At 38.7% G+C, this 24,822-nt stretch overlaps 1 protein-coding gene across 1 annotated transcript in view; it reads left to right on the top strand.

Moving 5' to 3' along the window:
* LOC126175173 (D-glucuronyl C5-epimerase B) overlaps nt 1–24,822 on the top strand; it is a 131,816-nt gene that overhangs the window by 45,720 nt on the left and 61,274 nt on the right. The window contains exons 6-7 of the mRNA XM_049921763.1: nt 1,453–1,625; nt 17,627–17,761. Of these exons, the coding sequence (XP_049777720.1) occupies nt 1,453–1,625; nt 17,627–17,761 (308 nt within the window). The remainder of the gene's footprint in view (nt 1–1,452; nt 1,626–17,626; nt 17,762–24,822) is intronic.

Genomic DNA, 24,822 nt, shown 5'->3' with positions numbered 1-24,822 from the left:
AATTTTCCTCACAGATAAAACTCCTGAGATATTAGGTCTGGTGTGTGCAAAGCCCATTCTGTGTTTCCATAATCACATAATGACTGATCAGAGGATCTCTCAGTATTCTGTTAACAATGTCTGTAATTATCTGTGTGAAATTGGTGGGACACAAGTCATGTTGGTACTACACTGGTTGCCATACATTCAGTGGGATGTCTTCCAATAGTTGAAGCAGTATACCTTTAAGATCCGTGGATATTGGTTTTATTTATGGGACTCTTAAATTCCCACAAAGATCAATGATGCAATTCTTCAAAAGCCTGCATCATAGGTTGGCAAACTGAGAATGGTTTAATATTCTTCTTTCTTCAGTAAGTGTCGATTTTCAACTGATTAGTAGTACACAGAGTGAAGACTGATTTTCCAACAGTTTATAATGATGTTTCATCAGTGAACAAAATCATGTATAGAAATACCACCTCAATTTTCAGTTTTTGCAGACACCATTTGAAGAACTGTAATGGATTTTGAGTCATGTGGGATTATGTGGAAAGGATTAAATGTATTGAAACTTGGTATTAGTAAAACACTTCTTTATTTGATCCCAGTCGCACGTTCAACGTTCCTAGTAGTGTTGGAGTGTTGTGTGGATTGTATGTTACCACTGCTAAAACTTTGGTGTTCTGTAACACAATCTAGACACCTTTCAGCGAACACACACACACACACACACACACACACACACACACACACACAGAGCACTGCTCTAACAGCAGAGCACAGACTAATTGGCTTCAAATGCATAGGTAAACACACAAACCATACCAGAGGTAAGTGTTTGGCATTTGCTTGCATTTTATATGTTAGGGCAGATATTTGTGGCACCACTTTTCCTGATGATGGGATGGTATTTGCAGTACTATTTTGTAACTATTTAATCAAGTTTCACACTTAAAATATCTTGGAGTCTTCTTCAAACCCCCTTTTCAATGCTACAGAAAAAAGTACATAATTCCATTTAAAAAAAAAAAAAGTTGATGTCGTAATTTGGCACCTGAAAACACTAAAAATTAATTGCATATGTCAGAAAATTCGCCACTGCTTTCTACTGTAATTTTAGTGAGAAAATTAACTAAAAAACTTGTGTAATAAGTACTAAGTAATATTTCTGAAAATAATACTTGGAAATATATTGTTATTTAGCATGACATTTCTCATAGTGTACCACCTGTACAATACATTGCATCCTAGGAAAGATAGCACCCACTGCACAATTTTATTAGAAAAGAACAGAGAAGACAAAATTTGTTTAACTTTTACAGATCTAATTTTCACAATAGTACATCAACCACATAGTTCTATGTTGGCACACTTAAATCGTTAACCAGTTATTGTACTGTGATTTTTAGGTTATAGGAAATAAACTATTTATGACTATTTTTTATGAATAAATTCTACTCTTTGTTGTAGAAAACATTGTAGATGGTGTCACAATACAGCTTGATCATGTTATGGATTTGGTACTGAGCCTTAACTTCAAACTCGAGGGCAATGGTAGTTTCACAGTGACACTGCAGAATCGTGAGAAGCATGAGTGGTTCTATCTGCACTACATCAGCTCTGACCTCCTCATATCTGCCCAGGTAATAAATTTTTAGCTTGGAGATATTTGTTTGCTTCTGTTTTGGCTGCACAATATAACAGTTAATAAAATAATTATACAAATAATGTATACTAATTTGAGTTGTTGTTGTGCTTAGCAGAAAGAAACAAATCTACTTTCTGTACATACAGGGTGCGGTGCTTAAATCTGGACAGATTTCAGTTTGGATTACCCGCCATATTGTAGTTCTGTTAGAGGCCGTGATTCATGTTCTTGAAAGCCATAGGCATCTGGTAAACAGTCAGAACCTCAAAATGGTCGAGATGTTACAGACAACTGCAAGCACAACCAAAGATCAGCGGCTATTGAAAGTCTTCATGCTGGGCGTGAAATAGTTTGAATCTTCAGGTGCCTGAGATCAACTGTTTGATATAGTGGCCAAGGTATAATGCTTCAGAGAAGTCTGGGGAATGTTCTGCTAACCCAGTGAGGAAACCTCATTCAAGGAAAAGTGTGTCACGAACATGGCAGCCATCGAAAAGGCTCAGGTGCTGCTTTCTGAGAACCGTGGGCAATTGCTGAGGAAATTGGCATCAGCATTGAATATCGGCAAACATACAATACATCGTATGGCAGAGAAGGACCTCATACAAGCCATTTAGTCCAAAACTGGCTCTTGGATAACACTGACATGTTCTGGCCCCCAAATAGCCCGAATTTTAACCCTTTCTACTTCGCTTGGAGCGCAGTCGAAAGAGCTACAAATAAGACGAGGCACCCTATTGTCGTACTTCTACACACCACTATCGAAGCAACATTTTCCGAAATGGACAGCGCTGTTTCAAAGTGTGCATTTGATCGCTTCAGGACAAGATTGGAGGCAGTCATTGCAGCTGAAGGGAGTTACATCGAGTAATGTTACTCTTGAAAGGTACCACTACTTACATGTAAAAGAATTTGTATTTTGTTTTAATAAATTTGGTTTTAAAAAAGTTTTATTTGTCTGAGTTTAAGTGCAGCACCCTGTACGTATTAACATGACATAGTATTTAAATGGTAAAATATCACCAGTTGGTGTTTCTACAACTGTCAGAATGTGTTTGAGTGAACTACCACCGTATGTTAAACAAGTAACATTTGTGTAGCATAGAAAATAGTGATAAAATGTTAATGTTATGAAGAGTGGAAATGCTTCTACAAGAAAGACATAAAAGTAAATGTTGTTTGTATGAAATGTACTGATCGTTGTTTTTTTTCAAATGTCACAGCTAAAGGATGGTAGGAGGACCAGGGTTGTTATTTGTTATATTCCAAATGATAAAAATAAACTAAAATAATGAGATCATGGAAGGTTAGCAGATGAAGTAAAAAACAAAAAGCAAAAAAATAAATAAATAAAAATAAAAAAAATCCAGAAGTAATAATGTGTGCATGGTTGAAGACTGTAATGCAATGGAAAGTTTAGCTGAGACCCTTATCCAGCTGTGGAAATAAGATGGAGAAGGTGGAGGAAGAAAGTATATTGATTGTGTGAATTGTGATATCCATGTTTAGAAGTTAAATTATTGTCACATAGAATCTGGAATAAAGCGTCATTTATGAGAACTAACACTTCAAACTGAAATTGTGTGTATTGAGCATACACGAAGTACATGCGGAGCTGAACAGCCTGCATCAGCAAAAGGTGCTCCCATTTATAGATACAAGGAAATTTCTAGCAAATTACAATGTTTGTAAAGACACAGAATGACAAAACAAGCGAAATGCCTAGACGACATAGTCAGTTGTTGATGTAACTTTGTACATGTACACACCATGGGCAGGTATGTAAGTGATTAGACTTGAAATTCTCTCTGACAGGTGGGATGGCCATCAGGGGACTTGAGTGTTTTTCATGTCAAGTGTTGTATAATGTGTAAGTGGCAAGAACAGTGCTGAATATTGAGTGATCAATGTGAAGAGCACAGAAATGCTGTGCATTTGCGTAAGACAACTCTATTGCCACTTGACAGTGTTTCAAAAGGATATTCATTGTGGGTTTCCATTTGCCCGGCTGGTCAAATCATACAATATCATCATTATTGGGGCATTTGGATGTGACTGTGGCCCAGTATTGGACTGCATGAGAATGTGAGGCTAGGCAGGCATGTTACCGTGTTGTGCACAGAGCACTTCATAATCCCTAAGCATCTGCACACGCCATCCGAGAATAAACAATGGTGTCATTTCACACCATTAGTTGGAGACTAACAATAGCCAGACTAGGAAATTAACATCCCATTCGTAGGCTGTCATTATTACCACTACACTATCAGCTGCATTTAGACTTGTCCTGTGACCAGAAAATGTGGGCTGCTGCCGAATGGCTTCACATTGTGTTCAGCGACGAATCGCACTTGTTCACTACTGTGCTTGATAATTATCGCCAAGTATGGCAGCAATCTGGGTAGAGGTCCCTTTTTTCCAATATTTTGATGTAGCATGGCAGTGTTACTCCTGGTGTTACAGTATTAGGGAGCCATTGGGTGTGAAATCGGGTTGTGGATGGTAATGGTTGAGACACTCTGATGGCCAAACAGTACACCATGGACATCCTGTGTCCTCACATGTTAACTCTTGTGCACTAGTATCATTGTGCCATTTTTCAGCAGTATAATACAGACTCTACAAACAAACAAAGTTTCCAGGCAGACATAAAACAATATCAACTTTATTTTAACAAATATATAAGTCTGCTTCACATTAAGTCCACTAGTGTTACTAATTAACCAAAAGAACATAAAGGTCACCTAAAATTTCACGAATTGTCTTGAGAGTGTCTGGTAAACTGATAAATCTAGAAGTTACATTTCCAGTGATGACTGCTGTCACCACTGAGCAAAATTACAACAGATTCAAAGTACAGGTAGACCTCAAGGGAGTGGCTTTCCATTAATTACAAAGACTACATTCAATAAACCAGCTGATACCAATTCCTTGCACTCGAGTCCACATAGGCCAAGTTGTAGAGGCAGAGGCTCATCACTGACCGATGGCTGCTCATTGTCGTGGTGAAGGGGCATAGTCCTGATAGAGGTGGCAACTGGAACTGGCTTGCCGAGGCTGTGTGACACTGCATAGACAGATGGATGTGGCACAGTGTACTTGCTGGCCCATGATAGAGAGGAAGCGAATGGTGCCATGCTCACTGTGCCTCCTAGTGGTGACACAAGTGCCAGATGTAGGCTAAGGGAGTGCCACTTCAAGTAGTATGGCTGTTGGAGATGCCCAGAGGCCCTATTTTTTGTATCTTTCCACCATTTTGGTGATCGTTTTATAAGGAGAGCCCCAACATTATTCTGTAAGCATTTTGAAAGAGATACCGAACAGTTCTAGCAAATCTAGGTGCCATTGTCAGTTCTCCTCATGCCAACCAATTGAAAGCAATCTGCCTCAGATCTGCACATGCACACAGCAATGCCACAATGGCATGAACCCGAAGCAGCCAACAGGCGACAAAGGCACACCATTCTTCACAGTACTGAAAAGTTTGGTTAGAGTATGTAATACTGTTCAAATGTCACTGATCACATGCTTCCATGAATGAATGATGGTGATAGGATATTGACTGTGTTCTGGATACTGTCAAAAATGCCACATTATGTCATTTTACGTGGGTGGTTTGAAAAGTCTTCGGAATCATCACAAGACATCAGCGCTAGTGCAACAAGTTTCTCATGTGATATTCATTGCCTGTAAACACATGCCATGTCAATGCTCTTGGAAGAGAGCTGTGGCAGTGACATGGCTCTGTTGTTGTTCCTGTGTACTGATTTGCAAAGATGGAAAAAAAATAGAGATTCGAGCAGTGGTTAGAAACTTCATAAAGAAAGGTGTGGAAGCGAAGGGCATTCATGCCGATTTCCAGAATACACTGAGGGACTCTGCTCCTTCATAATCAACTGTTGTCAAGTGGACAAATGAATTTAAATTTGGTTCGGAGAGCTTAGATAGTGAGCCGTGCAGTGGTCAACCAGGATGTGTCACTACTCCAGAAATCATTGGAAAAGTGCACAAAATGGTCATGGACGATCGCTGATAGAAAGTGCATGAAATTGCTCAGGCTTGCCAGATGTCATCTGAAAGGCTATGTCACATTTTAAGTGAAGAATTAGAAATGGAGAAAATTATCTGCAAGGTGGGTGCCGTGACTCTCAATGGTGGATCAAAAATGCATGAGAATGGACATATAGGAACAATGTGTGGCCCATTTTAGTTGAAATGAACAAGATTTTTTGGGCCAGTTTGTGACGACAGATGAAACTTTGGTGCACCACTATACCCCAGAGACAAAACAACAGCTAAAGCAGTGGAAACATTCTGATTCTCTGCCACCAAAGAAAGCAAAGACAATTCCTTCTGCGGGAAAGGTTGTGGCATCAGTGTTCGGGGATGTGAAGGGGATTCTGTTGGTAGATTATCTCCCCACTGGGCAAACAATTACTGGAGAATACTATGCTAACCTCCTGGACAAATTGCAACAAAAGCTACACAAAAAAACGCCAGGTTTAGCAAGGAGGAAAGTCATCTTCCATCAAGACAGTGCACGCCCACACACACGTGCCGTCGCCGTAACAAAATTATGCGAACTAAGATATGAATTGTTGCCACATCCTCCCTGTTCATCTGATATGACTCCGTCAGACTTCCATCTCTTCCCAAAAATGAGAAAGGCAACAAACTGCAGTGCCAAAAGTGTTAGGTTCACATACTGCTGGGTATGAAAATATTTTCTTCCTCTTTGTGTTTGTAACACATTATGAGATTGAGACTTTGTTAATTGTCGAAGTTAAGTTTTTTTATGTTAGTTACTCGAATTCCTTTCTAATTCATCAGTTAAAATGTGATATAGCCTTTCAGGTGAAATCTGGCATGCATGAGCAATTTCACGCACTTTCAATCAGTGATCCTCCATGACCATTTTGTGCACTTTTGCAATGATTTCTGGAGTAGTGTCACATCTTGGCCGACCGCTGCATGGCTCATCATCTAAGCTGTCCTGACCAAATTTAAGTTCATTTGTCCACTTGGCAACAATTGAATATGAAGGAGGAGAGTCTCCCAGTGTATTCTGGAAATGGGCATGAATGCCCTTTGCTTTCATACCTTTCTTTATGAAGTACTTAACCACTGCTCAAATCTCTATTATTATTATTATTATTTCCCCCCCCCCCCTTTCCATCTTCGCAAATCATTACGCCGGAACAACAACAGAGCCATGTCACCGTCACAGCTCTCTTCAAAGAGCACTAATATGACACATGTTTACAGGCACCAGTCCAATGAATATCACATGAACAACTCGTTGTGCTAGCGCTGACCTTGGACTTCGCTTAAGTACTGAAAGAACCACAAACACACTTACCAAGACATGGTATTAAGCTATCTGCCTGAGCAATTATGTGTGTTGAGGATTTAACAACAAATTAAGGAATTTTCTAGTGGCCAAATCCTTCTACTCTGTTGAATGGTATCCATAGACTTAACTGAAAAACACGCTCTTACATTGATTTTCAAGGCTGTCTTTGCTGGCATTGTAGGGTAGATTCTTCTGTCCCTTCCATAACCATTTATGACTCTGATAAGACTGTGATTTTTATCTGCATGTGCCAATATCAAAAGAAAAATTCAATCACAGAATTAATTATGAGACAGAATTACCTTCAAGAGTGGAATCCTGCAATCTGCACATATGTTAAATTTGCTGTATGCCTCTGCCTGTTATTTTATGTTTGGTCTTGTTCTTCTTGTGGCTACTTTGACAATGACAACTACATTTCTTGCTATTCCATTTTCCCCTCGAGCTATTCTGCAGGCTCAGCTGTAACGCCATATGCCATGGATTGGGTTGTTTTGGGGAAGGAGACCAGACAGCGAGGTCATCGGTCTCATCGGATTAGGGAAGGACGGGGAAGGAAGTCAGCCGTGCCCTTTGAAAGGAACCATCCCGGCATTTGCCTGGAGCGATTTAGGGAAATCACGGAAAACCTAAATCAGGATGGTCGGACGCGGGATTGAACCGTCGTCCTCCCGAATGCGAGTCCAGTGTCTAACCACTGCGCCACCTCGCTCGGTCATATGCCATGGGAAAACAAGTAAATGTTCCCATAATGGGTTTTTCAAAACTTCTCAATACTTTACCCAAATGTACCTTATAGTATGTGACTAGTCTGTAGTTGATGTCCCCAACTGTAACACTGCCTGATGACTCCAATATCCACTTCATAAAAAATGCCTTAATTTTAACTAGATTAGTGGAAGGAAAGGAAAAAAAACATCATAAAGCACACTGAACTGAGATATCCCTCAACTTGTTAATTTATGTTTGCCATTTTTGTTTTTGGGGATAATTGTAGATGATAGCCATACTTCTGGCATTTCACACACATCAGTATTGTCTAAAAGAAGATTATAGATTTTTGTCTACAGATTTTGTTATCTTGCATTAAATATCCATACCCTTATTCTGTCTTCCCATGATGCTTTGCTGTTTTTACCTTTCTAATTGTTCTCTTTGCATTCTCCCCAAAGACTTCAATTTGATGCAAGTAATTTCCAAGCTCCAGATATGAGTAATTTCTCATACCATCCTCTCACTACACCATCTTATCTCCATAATACCAATTCTGCATATTTCATTTTTTGCATTGAGTGCCCAGGCAAATCTCAGTTGATATAAACTTCTTATGTTCTAATTCTTAAACCAGTTTGTTTTGCAATTTTTTTCATTTGGCTACAGGTCCTTTCAAATAGTTGATTGTGGGCATTTTTGCAATAAATTTCCCTTGCTCTTTGCTAGAGATGTTGTCTTTGCTGTGCCTTTACAGAGGCTTTGTATTGAAAGGGACACTTAGTCTGTTTCCTCCATCAGAGGCTGCTTGGCTGTGATAACTCTTCTGATAACTGTATTACCATTGATGTAGCCTTAGACTTCACTGAAACATACAAACTTTTCCACCTGTCACTGAAGATGCCTTTGGTAAGACAATATAGCTGAGACAAATATCTTGCATTACCAGCCTGAAATTTTTTTTCTCTTATCTTATAAATTTATATCGGCTCACTAGCTATTAACTTTGACTCTGCTTGTTTTAGTATATGTGCCAGAACAGAGCATACCAATTTCAACCTGACTTTCAGTTGTTAACCCTTTGAAGGCTAAGCACTTGCTTGCTTCTCTGGACTGAGTTATTTTGGGAAGTTGAATTACATAGCATTTCAAAATAGATAAGTTATTGGCTTGCTTTTTCCTCATCAACTCATTTTATTGTATTTAATTACACGATAAGTGTTATATGGAAGTATAAAATTATTCAGATTTTTTTTCAGGGTGTGGTACACTTTAAAAAATAGAATTACACATAAAGGGATATTGCTTTCTACACACTTAAACCTAGTGTTCTGTCTTCTCTTGTCTCTTTGTGTCGTATGACTGCATACATGGCATAATCTTTGGGTCCAAGATCCTTGTGCTGCAATCTGTGGTACTGGGGAAGTAAAGTGCCTCTGTGTGAGACATAGTAAGGTCTCATACAATTTTGGTTTTCCTCCCTTGGCAGACTTCCTGGGAATGCTGTATTTTCCAAGCAACTATCCCATGAGATCCACGAGGCTGAGATTTTTTATGAGTTTTCATTTTATAAAGAATAGGGGCATTTAGTCCAGACAAGACCAGGAGGTGAAAGAAAAACATGTTGTACCATTTATTGACTTTGCATATGTTTAGTAGAACTGATCTCGCCTGTCAGTTTTATGTATTGTCCCCATCTTTTGGCTACATTATACAACAATACTGTGTCTCTTGATTTTCTAGCGTGTTTCTCTGTTGTTCGTCTCTGTTTCAACAATTTTGTGTGTGTGTGTGTGTGTGTGTGTGTGTGTGTGTGTGTGTGTGTGTGTGTGTGTGTGTGTGTGTGTCCGTCCTTTGTTGAGATAAGATTTCAACAGTGCAAGAAACACAAAGGCCACAAGTGTCTTCAATTTCTGTTCCTCTTCCTGTGTACCCTGTAATATCTAAAATAAATGTAGTTTCAACTTTGCACAATATAAACAGTTTTATCCCAAACCTGTGCCTTTTGTTTGGTATATACTATTTAAAAACATGGCTACCTTTTCACAACATCAAAGACTCGTCAATGCATAAATCTCTGAATGCATTTAATATTGACTTCAATTTTGCTGTCAAAAAATTCACAGTATGCTGTAATTTATAAAGCCTATTCGTTCTCTGTGTCTCCCAAAATGCATGCATTACTAAAATGTACAATTCAAAGAACTGTCAGAAATCTGTGATTAGGCATTACTTTTGAAAAGAAAGGTGTTTCCGTCAATGGGTCAGTAGAACAGTAGTCTTTCATTCTGTTCTTTTGTATGTGTGCCATCAGCACGCAGACTGCAAAAAATACTTTGTAGAAACTGTTAGTTTCATTGGCAGTATATCCTATCAGTTGCCTGTCAAATGTAAGCAAAAAACATTCACTTTCACTTGGATCCTCACTTAGTCCACAATGAGGATTCACATCAGAATTATCATTAGAAAAAGCATAATTCTGAGGCATAAACATGCCGTCTGTCAGCCATTGGTACTCCCTCTTTCCAACCTTTTGCATCTTTCTCCCTTGTGAAGGGCCCAGTTGATGAATAATTTCAATCTTACTCAATGAATCTTCACTTTCTGGTTAGTAGTACCTTACAGTCTTCATGGCCTTTGAAATCACTACCAGATTCCACAGCTGAGCCTTCATTTAGCAGTATTTTTCTAATTTCATCACCACTCAAACCTTTAGAGTGCATCATTCTCACCAAATAAGAAATTACAAATGCAAGTACTAGATTTAGTTCCCATAGATCAAATGTATGCAAGACTTCCTAAAAATGCAAGTGGTTGCAGATGTTGCTGCAACAGATGGCAGTCCATTCCATCATAAAAGGAAGCAATCGTACTGATACAGCAGTACATAACATGACAGAAAAGAGAGAAAACGTACCCGTACAGTCCTAAGCTGGTGTGACAATAAGACTACTACTGTATCTGTACATTTGCCATCCACAGAGGGTTTAGGTGGTGGTGGTGGTGGTAGGGGGGAGGGGGAGGAGAGGAGATTCAAAATCTCAAATTTTTAATTGCTAATTTAAAGTGATCAGATTAGATGAAGATCTTCGTGTACACTGGACTCAGAATTGGCATGGAAAGAATACCTTCAAATTTTTATGGATGATTGCTAATGTAATGAAAAATATAAACAAAATGACTGATAGACAAGAGAGATATGTTAAGTAGAAGGTACAAATTGTTTCTTATTGATAGCTCTTTCTATACCATGAATACTGTTTTGAATGTATTAAATAGCTAGTTATGTGACTTCACATCCCTACTGTACACCAATACACACCCTGGCTTCCAGGACTGTGAGTTTCATCATTCAATAAAATTGTGCACTGAGCCAGAACTCATAACTGAACCATAGCCTTTTGTAGGCAAACCTTTATGAATGGAACGTACCTGATAACTGCCACTTACAACTGTGCCCAAAACATCGATTCATCATTTTACAATTCGACAAAGACCACAGCTCGAAAGAATTTTATGGAATAGGAACATTCTGAGTATATCACACAGCCCTATTTGGAACATCAAGCCAGTAGAGTAGCGTTTTTTTTCCCCTCCAGAAGTCTTTGACTTGAAAACTACTTTTTTGTGTAGAGTTATGTAAGTATTTGAGAATGTGCTAGCTATTTACTTATACACTCACAAAACTCATATTGTGATTCAGGCTTTAAATGTGATTATATTATGAATTACCGACATCATAATTTGTTCTTGTGTACAAATTGTTTCCGGTGGTGCTTTTCTTCTAAGTGTCAGCTAATTTTGACAGTTTGAATTGTGTCATTAAATACTTTTACTACAGAGCTCTGGCACCTTTGGCAGCTCACATGCCCATTCATTATTACAGAATTCTTTGTTCATCCAAGCATGGGAAAAAAAAACTTTCATGGATGTTGAATGAATTAATGAAGAAATACATCAGACAAGAATAACGGAGACAAATAATAATGTTTATAGTTGACTTGCCCATGTTAGTAACAAAAGAACTAGTTAATGCCTGAAACAGCCATCCAAGTCCTTACAAGGGAACCTCCCCATCGCACCCCTGTCAGATTTAGTTGTAAGTTGGCACAGTGGATAGGCCTTGAAAAACTGAACACAGATCAATTGAGAAAACAGGAAGAAGTTGTGTGGAACTATGAAAAGTTTTGTGGCAGCGTTCGTAGCGACAAACACTTCGCTGTAGAAACGGCTTACGAAGTCACCGCCACACTTTTAATAGCGGGCCGACCGGTCCGCTGGAACAGTGAACAGAAGATGAAAACCCAAACACTCTGATTACATAAAAGTCGGTACTTATCTTTATTAACTAAGATACAGAAACACAATAGTGAACTCCGTGTCTACAGAAATCTGTCTAGTTCGAGTCGGAGCGGCTAGATCAGCGTCGGCTGACGACAACCAACAACTCTGCTGCGATGAACACACAACTGACCAGCAAGTACACAAATCAGTGGCGAGTATACAACTGAGCGGTGAATACAGAACTGTCCTAGCGCTCGCGACTCCAGCGCTTAAGAAGCCAGAAGCCAGCGGTGGCGCGCGCAGACTTGCGGCGATTTCCTGTATCGCTGGCGCTGCTTATGCGGACGGCGTCCAGACTTTGATGCTGCCAACCTTTTGGCAGCGGGCTCGGTTGGCATTACTGGCTAGGATATAACAAAAAGAATAAGCAGAATATACAAACTGAGTAGTCCATGCGCAAGATAGGCAACATCAAGGACAATGTAAGCACAGGAGCACCGTGGTCCCATGGTTAGTGTGAGCAGCTGCGGAATGAGAGGTCCTCGGTTCAAGTCTTCCCACGAATGAAAAGTTTAATTTTTTATTTTCAGACAATTATTATCTGTCCGTCATCACTTTATTGGGAGTGATTATCACATCCACAAGAAAACCTAAATCGGGCAAGGTAGAAGAATCTTTTTACCCATTCACCAAGTGTACAAGTTAGGTGGGACTACAACATATTCGTGTCATGTGACGCACATGCCGTCACCAGTGTCGTATAAAATATATCAGATGTGTTTTCCTGTGGAGGAATCGGTTGATCTATGACCTTGCGATCAAATGTTTTTGGTTCCCACTGGAAAGGCACATCCTTTCGTCTACTAATCTTACGGTTTTGCGGTGTGGTCGCAAAACACAGACACTAAACTTATTACAGTGAACAGAGACGTCAATGAACGAACGGACAGATCATAACTTTGCGAAAATAAAGAAAGTAAACTTTCCACTCGAGGGAAGACTTGAACCAAGGACCTCTCATTCCGCAGCTGCTCACACTAACCACGGGACAATGGCGCTCCTGCACTTACACTATCCTTGATGTTGCCTATCTTGCACATGGACTACTTAGTTTGTATATTTTGCTTATTTTTTTCATAGTTCCACAAAACTTCTTTCCGTTTTCTTGATTGATCTGTGTTCAGTTTTTCAAGGCCTATCCACTGTGCCAACTTGTAACTAAATCTGAGGGGGGTGCGATGGGGAGGTTCCCTTGTTAGAACAGGCTCAAATTGACCATCATCCCTAAAGATGAAGGCTACATCCCTGTTATGATGACCTACTGTGGTTATTTGGTAGAAAGTCTCCACCAACAGTGTACCATGTCCGCTCTTCAGGGATTGCATCTCAGAACCTTTGATCAGAATCAACCTTACTTCTCACTCTCTCCCCTCCCACCCCTTAGATGTCAAGTTCCACATATTTTCTGAAATTTGTAAATCGAACTGCTCTAAATTCCCTCTTGTAAACATTATCTATTTCATTGATTTTGTCATATGATGAAAATTGCTGTATCACACTTCACCAGGATTTAATTTTGTATATGAATATGATATGTTGGTTGCAAAGAGGTTGATCTAGATGTAAATATTTATTAGAAAGTGACCTGCTTTTTTTAAACATCTGTCAACCTTCTAGAGCTACAGAAGACATACACTGTTGACCTTCTATGTGACGAGGAAAACCACTATATAAGTTGATATTTAGTTAGTACATCACATATTCTTAGTTACGAAGAATCACCATATTTTTAGAGCTACTAATTTGTAAATCAAAGACTTACTGACAAACATCTATATGAGTTTTTAGTCAGTTGTAGTATTCAAACCAGCGTGCTGCTGCTGTAGTCATGTATAGTAAGTGTTTATTCTTGAGTGATGTGTGGTACTATGTCCTTCAGCTTCACTGGAGGATTCATTGTTCATCATTGAAGCCAGTGAGAAATCTACTTTTCAAGCAGTAGTAAAATGTGAAACATCATTTTGACTCTTGTACATGCAAACAGTTGTTAGCAAATCAAGTGTGAAATGCGTAGTGCATTTGCAGCCAAAAATGCAGTAATTTGCCGGATTTTTTTTTTTTTTTTTTTTTTTTTTTTTTTTTTTTTTTCTGAATGATGAATCAAGAAATAAAAACCTTACTTGTTTTCACATGTACCTGACATCTCACTACTCTTGCAGTCAGCTGTTTTCATTGACAGTGATCGCTGTTGTGATTTGAATAGGGTTGAATTGGCTGTATTCCATGGGCAAATGCAGAATTATGATTTATTTGCCCATTTAGAGCAATAAACTCTCTAAAAGGAAGTCTTGTGCTGTAAAGTGCTGTTGCCTGTTTCCAACGGACTTTCCTTTATAAATTATATTAAGGCTTAGCGTTACATAGAAGTACTAAATTTTATTTTCAAAGCCACTCATTGGAGCTCTTCTACCATTCCATAGTTCGAATTTGTGATGGTGGATTTATCATGGGGTGAATTTGATCTGATTTGCAGATGTGCTGGTAAACTGGAATTACCTTTTTGCCTTGAGGAAAAAAGGCCAGCAGTTTACATGAACTGATCTTTCTTACAGTTTGGCACGTTACAACTATCTTTGCACAACCTGGTGCTGTTTTAATTCACTTTTACAACCCATTCCACTCTAGCATATTGCCTCTGTGACAATCGTATCCATTTCATGATGGCTCAAATATTTTTCGTTCTGCCATTCAAACTGTGTGAAATAATTTTAATCACAGCACATCTCAACAGTGTAGTAAATTGTTCACTCAAAATACCTTTCTTCCCTCGATAACTATTATTACATCGTTTTCCATATGTACAGGTTCTCTGAATATTTTGTATCTGAACTCAGTTTTTGCATAACACACCAAAAGGGTCACTTTTCTCACATTACGAAGATATTCAGCTTTAGTGTTCAACATGTGCAGCTCACTTGCTGTTGTTGGAAAGTGTTTCTCCACACAGAAGTGTGTATTTAAGGTAGTATTTTTGTTATGCAGTACTCTCTTGAATTTCTCTTAACCCTGCTCTCACTACTGTACTCATTCAGTAATCCTCTTTGCTGCTCACACCATGTTTTTTTCGCAAAAAAGTAAAAAAACCTAAATAAGTACTGAACAACATGGACTTTCCACAACTTTGTAAATGATTCCTTGTCTCATAAAAACTGATAAACTATATCACAATGAATCTCTCTCATGGACACCCACCGGTGAGTTCTAGCATATTTGTTACAGGGAAACTGAAGATGACTTATAGTGCTGAAACTTCGTGATGAATTAATCATATGGAGACTTGGAAGGTCACTGCCTTTTACTGGCAGCAAATTACCAATTGTACTATCCTTGCATGTCTCATGGACTAACCCACAGCCGGAAAATGTATTGGGGAATGAGAAAAAAGTCAGTTATGTACCAATCGATAAGGATGAACTCACAGTGCAATTTGTAGCACATTGCTCGTGGAACGTAGTAATCTGGATCTGACAAAGGGACCCTCCACACTGTAAATCACGGATTTTGATGCGCTTCAAATATGTTGTAGAGGTATTTGCCGTGAGTAGCAGGCTATCTGGTTTTTTAGCAACGGGCCTTGGGTTTTGAGATAAATGGTTCAAATGGCTCTGAGCACTATGGGACTTAACTTCTGAGGTCATCAGTCCCCTAGAACTTAGAACTACTTAAACCTAACTAACCAAAGGACATCACACACATCCATGCCCGAGGCAGGATTCGAATGTGCGACCGCAGCGGTCGCGCGGTTCCAGACTGTAGCGCCTAGAACCACTTGGCCACTCCGGCCGGCTTTGAGATAAATGATTTTGAAGTTCTTTGCATGATTTGTATCCCTGTAACATTACGTGTAACCTGAGCAAGTCAGTGTAGCGCATTGGTTAAGGTGCACAACTACCGCGCAGGAGGTACCGCGTTCGAATCCTGCTCCCTTATGTTTTTTTACGTATGCAGACCAATTTCATCCTAACGTTCAAAAACGAGTAGACAAATTAACTGGGAAATACAGAAATGTGGTCTTGTCCTGTGTGAAATGCGGGAAGTTCACGAAACTGGTATATGAAGAATTTTTGCATTCTGTAATTCTTCCGTACGTGGGACAGAAAATTTTTTTGTGCATTATCGATTTGTGGGGAGGGCAAACTGATTCAACTTATACGATATTCACTGATGAAAGGAAGGCGAGTACCTGCACCCTAAAAGTGGTCCCACCAAAGTGCACTCCTTATTAGCAGCCCTGCGATGTTTATTTTTACCAATAGGTGAAAATTTTCACGACAATTGTTCAGATTGGTCCCGACTTGATGGAAGACAATAGGGAGATCGCTTCTAGGGAAGATTCTATAAAATTACATTCACTAATCCTACATCAACTCAGGGCACCTAATTTTGAAAGCATGATTAGATACGCATGGTTCATATCGAAATTAGCAATTGAAAGAGAAATCCTTTTGAATGCAAAAGAATTGTTTCCCAGTATCGCTCATGATGAAACCATACGCCTGCAAGACGGTTGCTTTCATAAAATGCGCGTGATGCTGCGAAAATTTGTACTTCGGTTGTTTCTTTGATAAGTATCATCCACAATATTGATCTGGCACATCGAGCAATGTGGACGATGAAAAATAAGATTTTATAATATTGTATGACAGAAAAAATTAACAACTTAATATATCTTTATAATCTTATAATTTCGCACACCTTACACTGTTTGCTGATATTCTTTGAAATAAAATTGAAAACTATGTCTATTTTGGGGGGAAAAAAATTGCACAAGCAGGATTTGAACACGATACCTCCAGAGCAGTAGCCGTTAACCTTTCCCACTGCGCTACTCTGACTTCCTCAGAATACATCTTATGTTATAGGTATACAAATCACACAATGAAATTCAAAATCGGTTTTCTTAAAAACCAAGACCCTTTGCTAAAAAACCAGATAGTCAGATACTCAGGGTAAGTGCCTCTACAACATATTTGAAGCACATCAAAATCCATGATTTACAATATGGAGGATCCCCCTGTGAGCCTTACTTATGTAAAGCAGTAATCTGAGTGCAAAAACTCAGTCTATTGCATAATTTTTATTTTATCTTAAGTGTTTACAGTTATTTTAGTTTCGTGCCTCAGGTAAACGAACACTGCAATTGGAAGCTGTAGCTGTCACAATAAAAATAGAAGTTGTATTAACTGATACCCAAAACAGATTATATTGTTAGTATTTATTTAACACATTGCAGTACTGACACAGGGGGACTAAACACAACACTGAGCAAATGTAACGTTCTACTTCTCTGTATCCTACCAATGTTTCTGTTATTGTACTTTTAAATTGTTCATACCATGGTAGCCCTTTCTTCTAGCTCAAGAGTTCAACACAACAACTTTTGCTGCGCTATCCTCCAGTAAGAAAAATAATAACGTGTAATGTGGAATGGAAGGATTCCAAATAACTGCTGTTGCATCCCTTTTAAGCTGTCAGAATAGTAAATCTCATTTAGAATAATTGATCTCTGCATTTTACCATAATTGAAATCAAAGACACAGACCTTTCTTTCAGGTCTTCCATATTAAAAAACTGTGTGTGTTTTCTAGGATCAGCACACGTACCATGGTATTGGTCATCAATCTGAATGGCGCCTTCTGACACGTGATCTCATCATTGACCTACAGAAAGGTCTGGCATATCAGAAGAAGCCCAAAAGAAAGCTGTTCAGATCCAAAATAAAGGTAACCCAAGCATCTTTTGTATTTGTGTGGAACTGCTACAACTTGACTGTCTGTACCTGTTTTTTACATAATACTTTGAATAGCTTTTTTAGGTACAGTATACACTGTACAGCCAAAACATTACTACCACTGCCCTTAGCGAGATCTAATGCCACCTGGTGGCATTGTGGCCACATGAATCGATAAGAAAAGTGAAGTAGAGATCCATACTAGTGACGATATGGCCTGCAAATGGGGAAATGCAGTGGCGTAAGTCACATTGATAAAGGGCTTAATTTTATGCCTGGTACTTGTGAACAAGTATCAAGGAAACTCCAGACCTGGTCAGCAGTTGTTCTGCTGTGAGGAGTGTCCATGGAAAGGTTGAAGGACAGTGAAACCAAAAGTAGGTGGCAGGGTATTGGATGATCCCACCTCATCACCGAACATGGAAGTCAGACACTTACCTACTGTGTAAAACAGGATAGGTGGCAATCTGTAGCAGATCTGGGATTCAGATGATCCAATATTAGTGCAGGCACATATGTTTTGGAACATACCATTCAGCACACATGATTGAACAGTTGCCTCTGCTGCAGATGACCAGTATGTGCTCCCATGTTGACCCAATGATGTCATCAACATAATGGGTATGGGGCCATAGAGACTGGACCATGGATCAGTGGAAATGTGTCACCTGGGCAGAGGAATCACACTTTGGCTTATTGGGATAATTCTAGAAATATTTGGTTCGTCTGTAAAGGAGACTGCATATAGGATGCTAGTGTAACCTATTCTTGAGTACTGCACTAATGTTCGGGATTCGTACAAGATTGGATTAAAGGAAGACATTGAAACAATAGAGGCAGGCTATTGGATTTGTTACTGGCAGGTTCAAACAACATACAACTGTTACGGACAGGCTTCAGGAACTCACATCAGAAGCCCTGGAGGGAAGGCAACATTCTTTTCGAGGCACATTATTAAGAAACAGAAAAAGCTGACTGCAGAACCACGCTACTGCCGCTGACATAAATTGCAAGTGAGGACCATGAAGATAAGAGAAATTAGGGCACATATGGAGGCATATAGATAGTAGTTTTTTCCTTGCTCTATTTACGAGTGGAACAGGAAAGGAAATGACTAGTAGTGGTATGGGGTACCCTCGGCAGCACGCCATACGGTGGATTCCAGAGTGTCGATATAGGTGTAGATTTCTTACACGACCTTGATGGTTGTGTCCAGATATACCATCATCCAGATGAACTGCTACTTGAAAACTGCACTGAGTCACAGGTGCCAACCAGAGGTGGTGGAGGTATTATGCTATGGGGGAGATTCACCAGGGCTCCCAGGGAACCTGTGGTAATAAAGAAAGATACCAGGAGAGCTGTGGACTTCACAAACATTATTGTGGACCACCTGTATCACTTCATGCTTGAGGTCTTCTCCAGTGGCTATGGCAGTCTGGTAGACTGTTGGGCACCAGCTCCATGACCAGAAATCACCAGTCCATAATTTATGGGAGTTGGGTGACCTGTGCATAGACATCTAGTGGCACATACCTGTGGGGGAAACTTGTCAAAGACTTGTCAGATTTTTGTACCGCTGAATCACTGCTGTATTGCATTCCAAGGGTGAACCAACACCCTATTAAGCAGCTGGTCAGAACCTTTTGGTTCATTATTGTATGTACTCTTGGTGTGTCGTTGTCTTCTTTATGGTATTTACCGGATGTACTTGCACACAATTCTTCAGTTTAAACTTGGAACTAAGATCATTAGGGCAGCTATGAAGTCATGAAGAAATCATTTATATCTGAAGATTTGTGATGAACTTCAGGGCTACGAAATTTTCAGTCACAGGTGTAGATTCAGTTAAACTGAAGAGGTTATTTGAGTTGAATATTTTATTTTTGATAGGAAAAAATGAACGAAAATTTAAGTTTCTGAACTACACATTCATTGTAGTGTGGTCATAAAAAATGTTTGTTAAGACAGTATTACCATATGTCGTTTGTCATCCACCATGGTGTAGTGATTATATTTGCTGGCTGGTCATGCTCAGGTCACTACTTTGATTCCTGCACTCCTGCAGTCATGTATCATTTCATGTTTGTGATTTCTGGAAGTTTCTGGACTTCATTATTTATGAAATATTGGAATCTGGTAGAACACCTTGTGTGTGTCTTAATTTCAGCATACACTCCTGAGGCAAGCATGTCAGCTCAGTCCATATTTTTGTACTTAATGAATGTGCTTTCAATGTGTAATGTTATAGTGGCATACACATAAGAAGGCAGATGGTGGAGGATGCATTGTGACAAGGGGCAGTGTACCAAATGATTGTTCCAATGAATAGCATCATTCTGCCTTGTCTGACTGTAGCATGCACTTCAGGGTCCGCTTAGAACATTTAATGTTGGTTTACATGTTAGTGCAGGTATAATGAAGTTACTTAGCCACTATTGTGTTCAATATGGGTGGCATTAAGGAAGCACAAGTATTAAGCTAAGAAGTGATAGCAATAGTCTTCCGAGCATATAACTTCTACTACAGAAGCAGAGACCCGGTGTACCACTCACCCCAGTGTCACCATTTAACTTTGATGCTTGATCCAAGAGCAAAATGGTGCTCAACAACACAACAGGAACCTACATAACAGCAACCGTGATAACCATTTCAAGTGGACATGATTAGTTCTGCATCACCAATTTCCACTAACAGCCCAACCTGCCCCTAATTTTATTTACACAGGGACAGTCAAACTAGTCCATGAATGGTCAGGTTAGTGCCATTGATGCAGAATCATGTTATTCTGTGATTATGAAATGCTCACTGGAGGAATCTACTGTCCAGCCGCCAATTGTGTGGGCTCACTTAAAGAATGATGTTGTTGAATGTCAACTGTTCTAAAACAATTTTCAGTTAAATTCAAGTCCGGAAATGAGACAAGGCAAATGAGATGACCCCGTGTGGTACACTAAATCAGTGCTGGGTATCATCTCTCATATGTCAGTGCTCATATATAGGGTGTTTGCAGCTGAATGATGAATAATTCAGGAGGAAGTGAAAGAGATGCTGTGAGGTGAAATCATCAAACTATTAAAAAATTATTTTTCTATCCTGTGATCTTTGTGAAGAAGAAAGGTGGAAAATGGCATTTCTGCATCAATTACTATAATCTGTTCAGCATAAGAATAAACCTGAAGTAAACAAACACAAACGGGATGATATGTCAGAAGCCGCAGCACACATATACTGATGGTGTTACGCTCTTGGAAGTAGATCCTACTTATATATTAGATACCTTATTACTAAGTTACATTAAATGAAACTTAAAGATATTCAAATGTACTAACAGCTATCAATGTTTTTCTGAATCACGCTTTAGGTACATGGTTTTTATTTCAAAAATTGTGTACAGTCACAGCCTCTGCAGCGTTGTGCTCTGGTTGTCGCGCTGATAATGTGCAGTATGAAAATGACTGAGGCTGCTTTCTTTTCCGTAGTGAAACATGCATGTGGAACACAGTTAAAAAGTGCTGAGAAATAGGCCATTCTTAATGTTTTTCATCAATTAACGAAGTTAATCGGCTTTGAAGTTTTCTCAGTGGTGTATATATTGCAGTTGATAAACAGACTCATGTTGAAACTGTAGCGCAGTCGGTAGCGTAATTAAATATGAACCAAATGCAGTTGTTCATGCTGTCGTTCAAACCTCCACAGTATCATTTTTTTTTTCCTTATCCAATTTCAAATACTCTACATCTTGTAATTATAAAACTAATCCTTTTTAAGAATAATGCACGACTTCTTGTTTCTAATTACATATTGGACGTGAAATTCCTGTTTCCCTTTCCAGTACAAATTCTTAATTATCGATGTTTTATGAAAGACTGTTCATAAAAGTTGTTGAAATTAAGAAAACATAACAGTTTAATTTTTTAAAGCAAAAATGAAAAAAACCAAATCCTCTTTATTTGGACTATGCCTATCGACCACAGAGGTAGATACGTATCTTAGAAACATGAAAAACAATCATTTTCACAGCATCGAATACATCGTACAAACGCTGCAGTTTTACAGTTGCTACTGCACCATTACAATATGAATGCAACAGAACTGATCCGGAACTGGCCCAGGAAGTAACAAGACTGTTAAGCTGCCAGACATACTGGAACTAACACACAGAGTTTTTTTCACACGTCACTGCCGCTCACTGGCAGGATATAGAACAGCTCGTCATAAAAGAAGAAGAGAAAATGCTGCACCCGGTTGGCTTCGTGGATTCTGTTGTTGATAGGCTCGTTAACAACATAGCAAGTGACACTTCCAGAACTGAAATGTATTTCTTTGTTTTGGATAAGGAAGGAGCTAAGAGATTACCATCATTTAGCTAGTGAAATTGAAATGCTTACTATGGAAGGGTATACCTTAGCTTCAGAATATTGTAGAAGAGAGATGGAGAAAGGAAGATTTGCCACTTACATTAGAAAGGGTCACAATTATAAAAACATTGACATTCTTAAATATTGTAGTGATTAGCATTTTGAAGCATGTGCCACACAAGTAGAGACACACAAAAGAAAAATAATCATAGTCACAATATACATGGCTCCAACTGGTAATTTGCAGCTATTCACTAAACAGCTTGATGCAGTATTAAATTTCTTAACTTCTAAAAATAATGCACTCGTACTAAGTGGAGATTTTAATTTACCGTATTTACCCAAATCTAAGTCACACTCGAATCTAAGCCGCATCTGAAAAATGAGACTCAAAATCAAGGAAAAAAAATTTTCCCAAATCTAAGACGCACCTGAAATTTGATACTCGACATTCAAGGGGAGAGAAAAGTTTTAGGCCGCATCTCCAAATCGAAACAAAGTTGGTCCATTGTAATATGAGACACAATTTAAGTCGAATGAATGACGATACAGCTACAGTTGTTTTGTTCGAGTCGTAACCTTAGCAGTTAAGCTTTACCAGGTAGCCATTGCTACGCGTCAGGCGCTCTGTCCGTATTTGTACGGGTAACCTTCCTTTTTCACTTGCTTCGTCTGGTTTGAATTGATTGCTTACTTTTCTTTGATCTGATAAGCGCCGTTTTCTTTGTTATAGGTGTTTACATCACTCTAAGCTGAAAATGAATTACTGTACTGTGTCATGCATTGTTTGTCGCATTCTGATAGTGCGTGTTTATGGCCTGTCGCGGCTCGCGGCATGGCTTGCTTTTGTACGCACTACTGCCACTTACAATTTAAAATAAAAAAAGAGAGAGGAATCATCTCATTAGCGAAACAATGGCAAGAGACTGCTATTTGTTGTTACTTACACTGCTGCTTTCTTTGATAATGATCAACAAGAACCAAATAATACACTGCGTATGATAGATGATGTTCTGAACGAGAGTTTAGTGAAAAATTTTCTCCGTTTGAAAATCTTTGCAGGTGCCTTTTTAGTACATTACATTCTGCACAGAAATTAGAGTCATCTTAGATTTAAAAATCTAGTCAATTACTGTGCTTCATTTCTGACTGTATCACTATTAGGCATAAGAATAATACGAATATAAACATGACATGATATGTATATTCTTCCGCGTTTGCTGTGTCTCACTCTAGTTTCGTAGTTTATTAGGCAGACAGGATTTAAATGAGATAGCACCAAACACATAACAATACATGGCAAAATGTTTAAACTCATATTATTCTTATGGTTAAGAGAATAGTGCATGTGATTCACAATTCATAGAAGTCCCTATTAGCATCCATCTCTTCTCACAGGTAGGAAAAAATTCAGAACGTCGAGTTGGCCATATTGACAAACATCCCAAACAGTCTTGCCAGTCGGATTTTCGTAGTTAATTGAAATGCTGCTACATTCGAAGATGAACAATACGGAATTTGTATTTACTTCGTTGGATAATGTATGAAAATGCAGTGGTCGAAACTCGGGGCGGAGAAAAAAAGCTCGTCTTCCACCTTTTTTTTTTTAATTTATTTACTGACGCAGAGGATTTGGTGCAAGTATTTATCTTTGTGCCTACAAAGCATGCCTATGTAGCACTACATATATTCAACGGCATAAGTTAGTTGTGGCGGCACCCACCAACATTTTTCAGAATTTCCACTTGCTTTGCACTCGATTCTAAGGGTACAAAATCCGGAAAAAAAGTGCGGCTTAGATTCGAGTAAATACGGTAAATTTTCTGGAGGATAGCTACTCAAGATCCATACTATAGTCTCTTACCACTTCTTATAATCTCATTCCCTTTGTACAGTTCCCAAACAGGGTATGGGTACCAGCAGCACTACTATTGATAACATTTTCAAAGATACTACCACACTAGAAAATCATAGTATAAACCCAATATTTAATGGCCTTTCAGATCATGATGCCCAGTTGCTTACATTTAATATAGTGGGGTCTGATTCAACTAATAACAGGAAGTGGGAAACTATGAATAATATATGAAACAGGAATTGAAGGTATAAAAATCTGTTTGAGGAATACAGACTGGAAAGATGTATACAATTCACTCGGGATAAATGAAAAATATAATTGTTTCTCTAATACGGTCATAGGTCACATTGAAAACTGCTGCCCTAAGAAAGTAATCAAAGCAAATAGATTAAATGTTTCAAAACCTTGGATTACAACTGGAATAAAAGTGTCCTGCAAAACAAAAAGAAGACTTACTTAATGTCAAGGGAAAACAATGACTACAGAGCTGAATCACATTACAAATTATATTGTAAAATTCTGAACAAAGTAATCAGAACTTCAAAACGTGTTTATTTTCGAGAAAAAATAAATGCCTCTAATAACAAGATAAAAACTATATGGAACATAGTAAAAAGTGAAAGAGAAAAAACTAATCAGGCAAATGAGGAAATTATGTTAAATGTAAATAGTGAGTTGACTAGAGATACCTTCAAAATTGCAGCCACTTTCAACGTTTTCCTTTCAGTAGCAGACAACTTAGATTTGCATAGTTCCTCAGAAGACACCTTAAAATATATAAAAATTCATTTCCGCAGAAGTGTGACAAAATTCAACTATATCATACCTAACCGA

This window comes from Schistocerca cancellata, chromosome 3 (assembly GCF_023864275.1).
Source record: "Schistocerca cancellata isolate TAMUIC-IGC-003103 chromosome 3, iqSchCanc2.1, whole genome shotgun sequence".
Lineage (NCBI taxonomy): Eukaryota > Metazoa > Arthropoda > Insecta > Orthoptera > Acrididae > Schistocerca > Schistocerca cancellata.
Note: the sequence above shows the minus strand (reverse complement) of the source record. Positions and strands in the feature narration are given on the sequence as shown.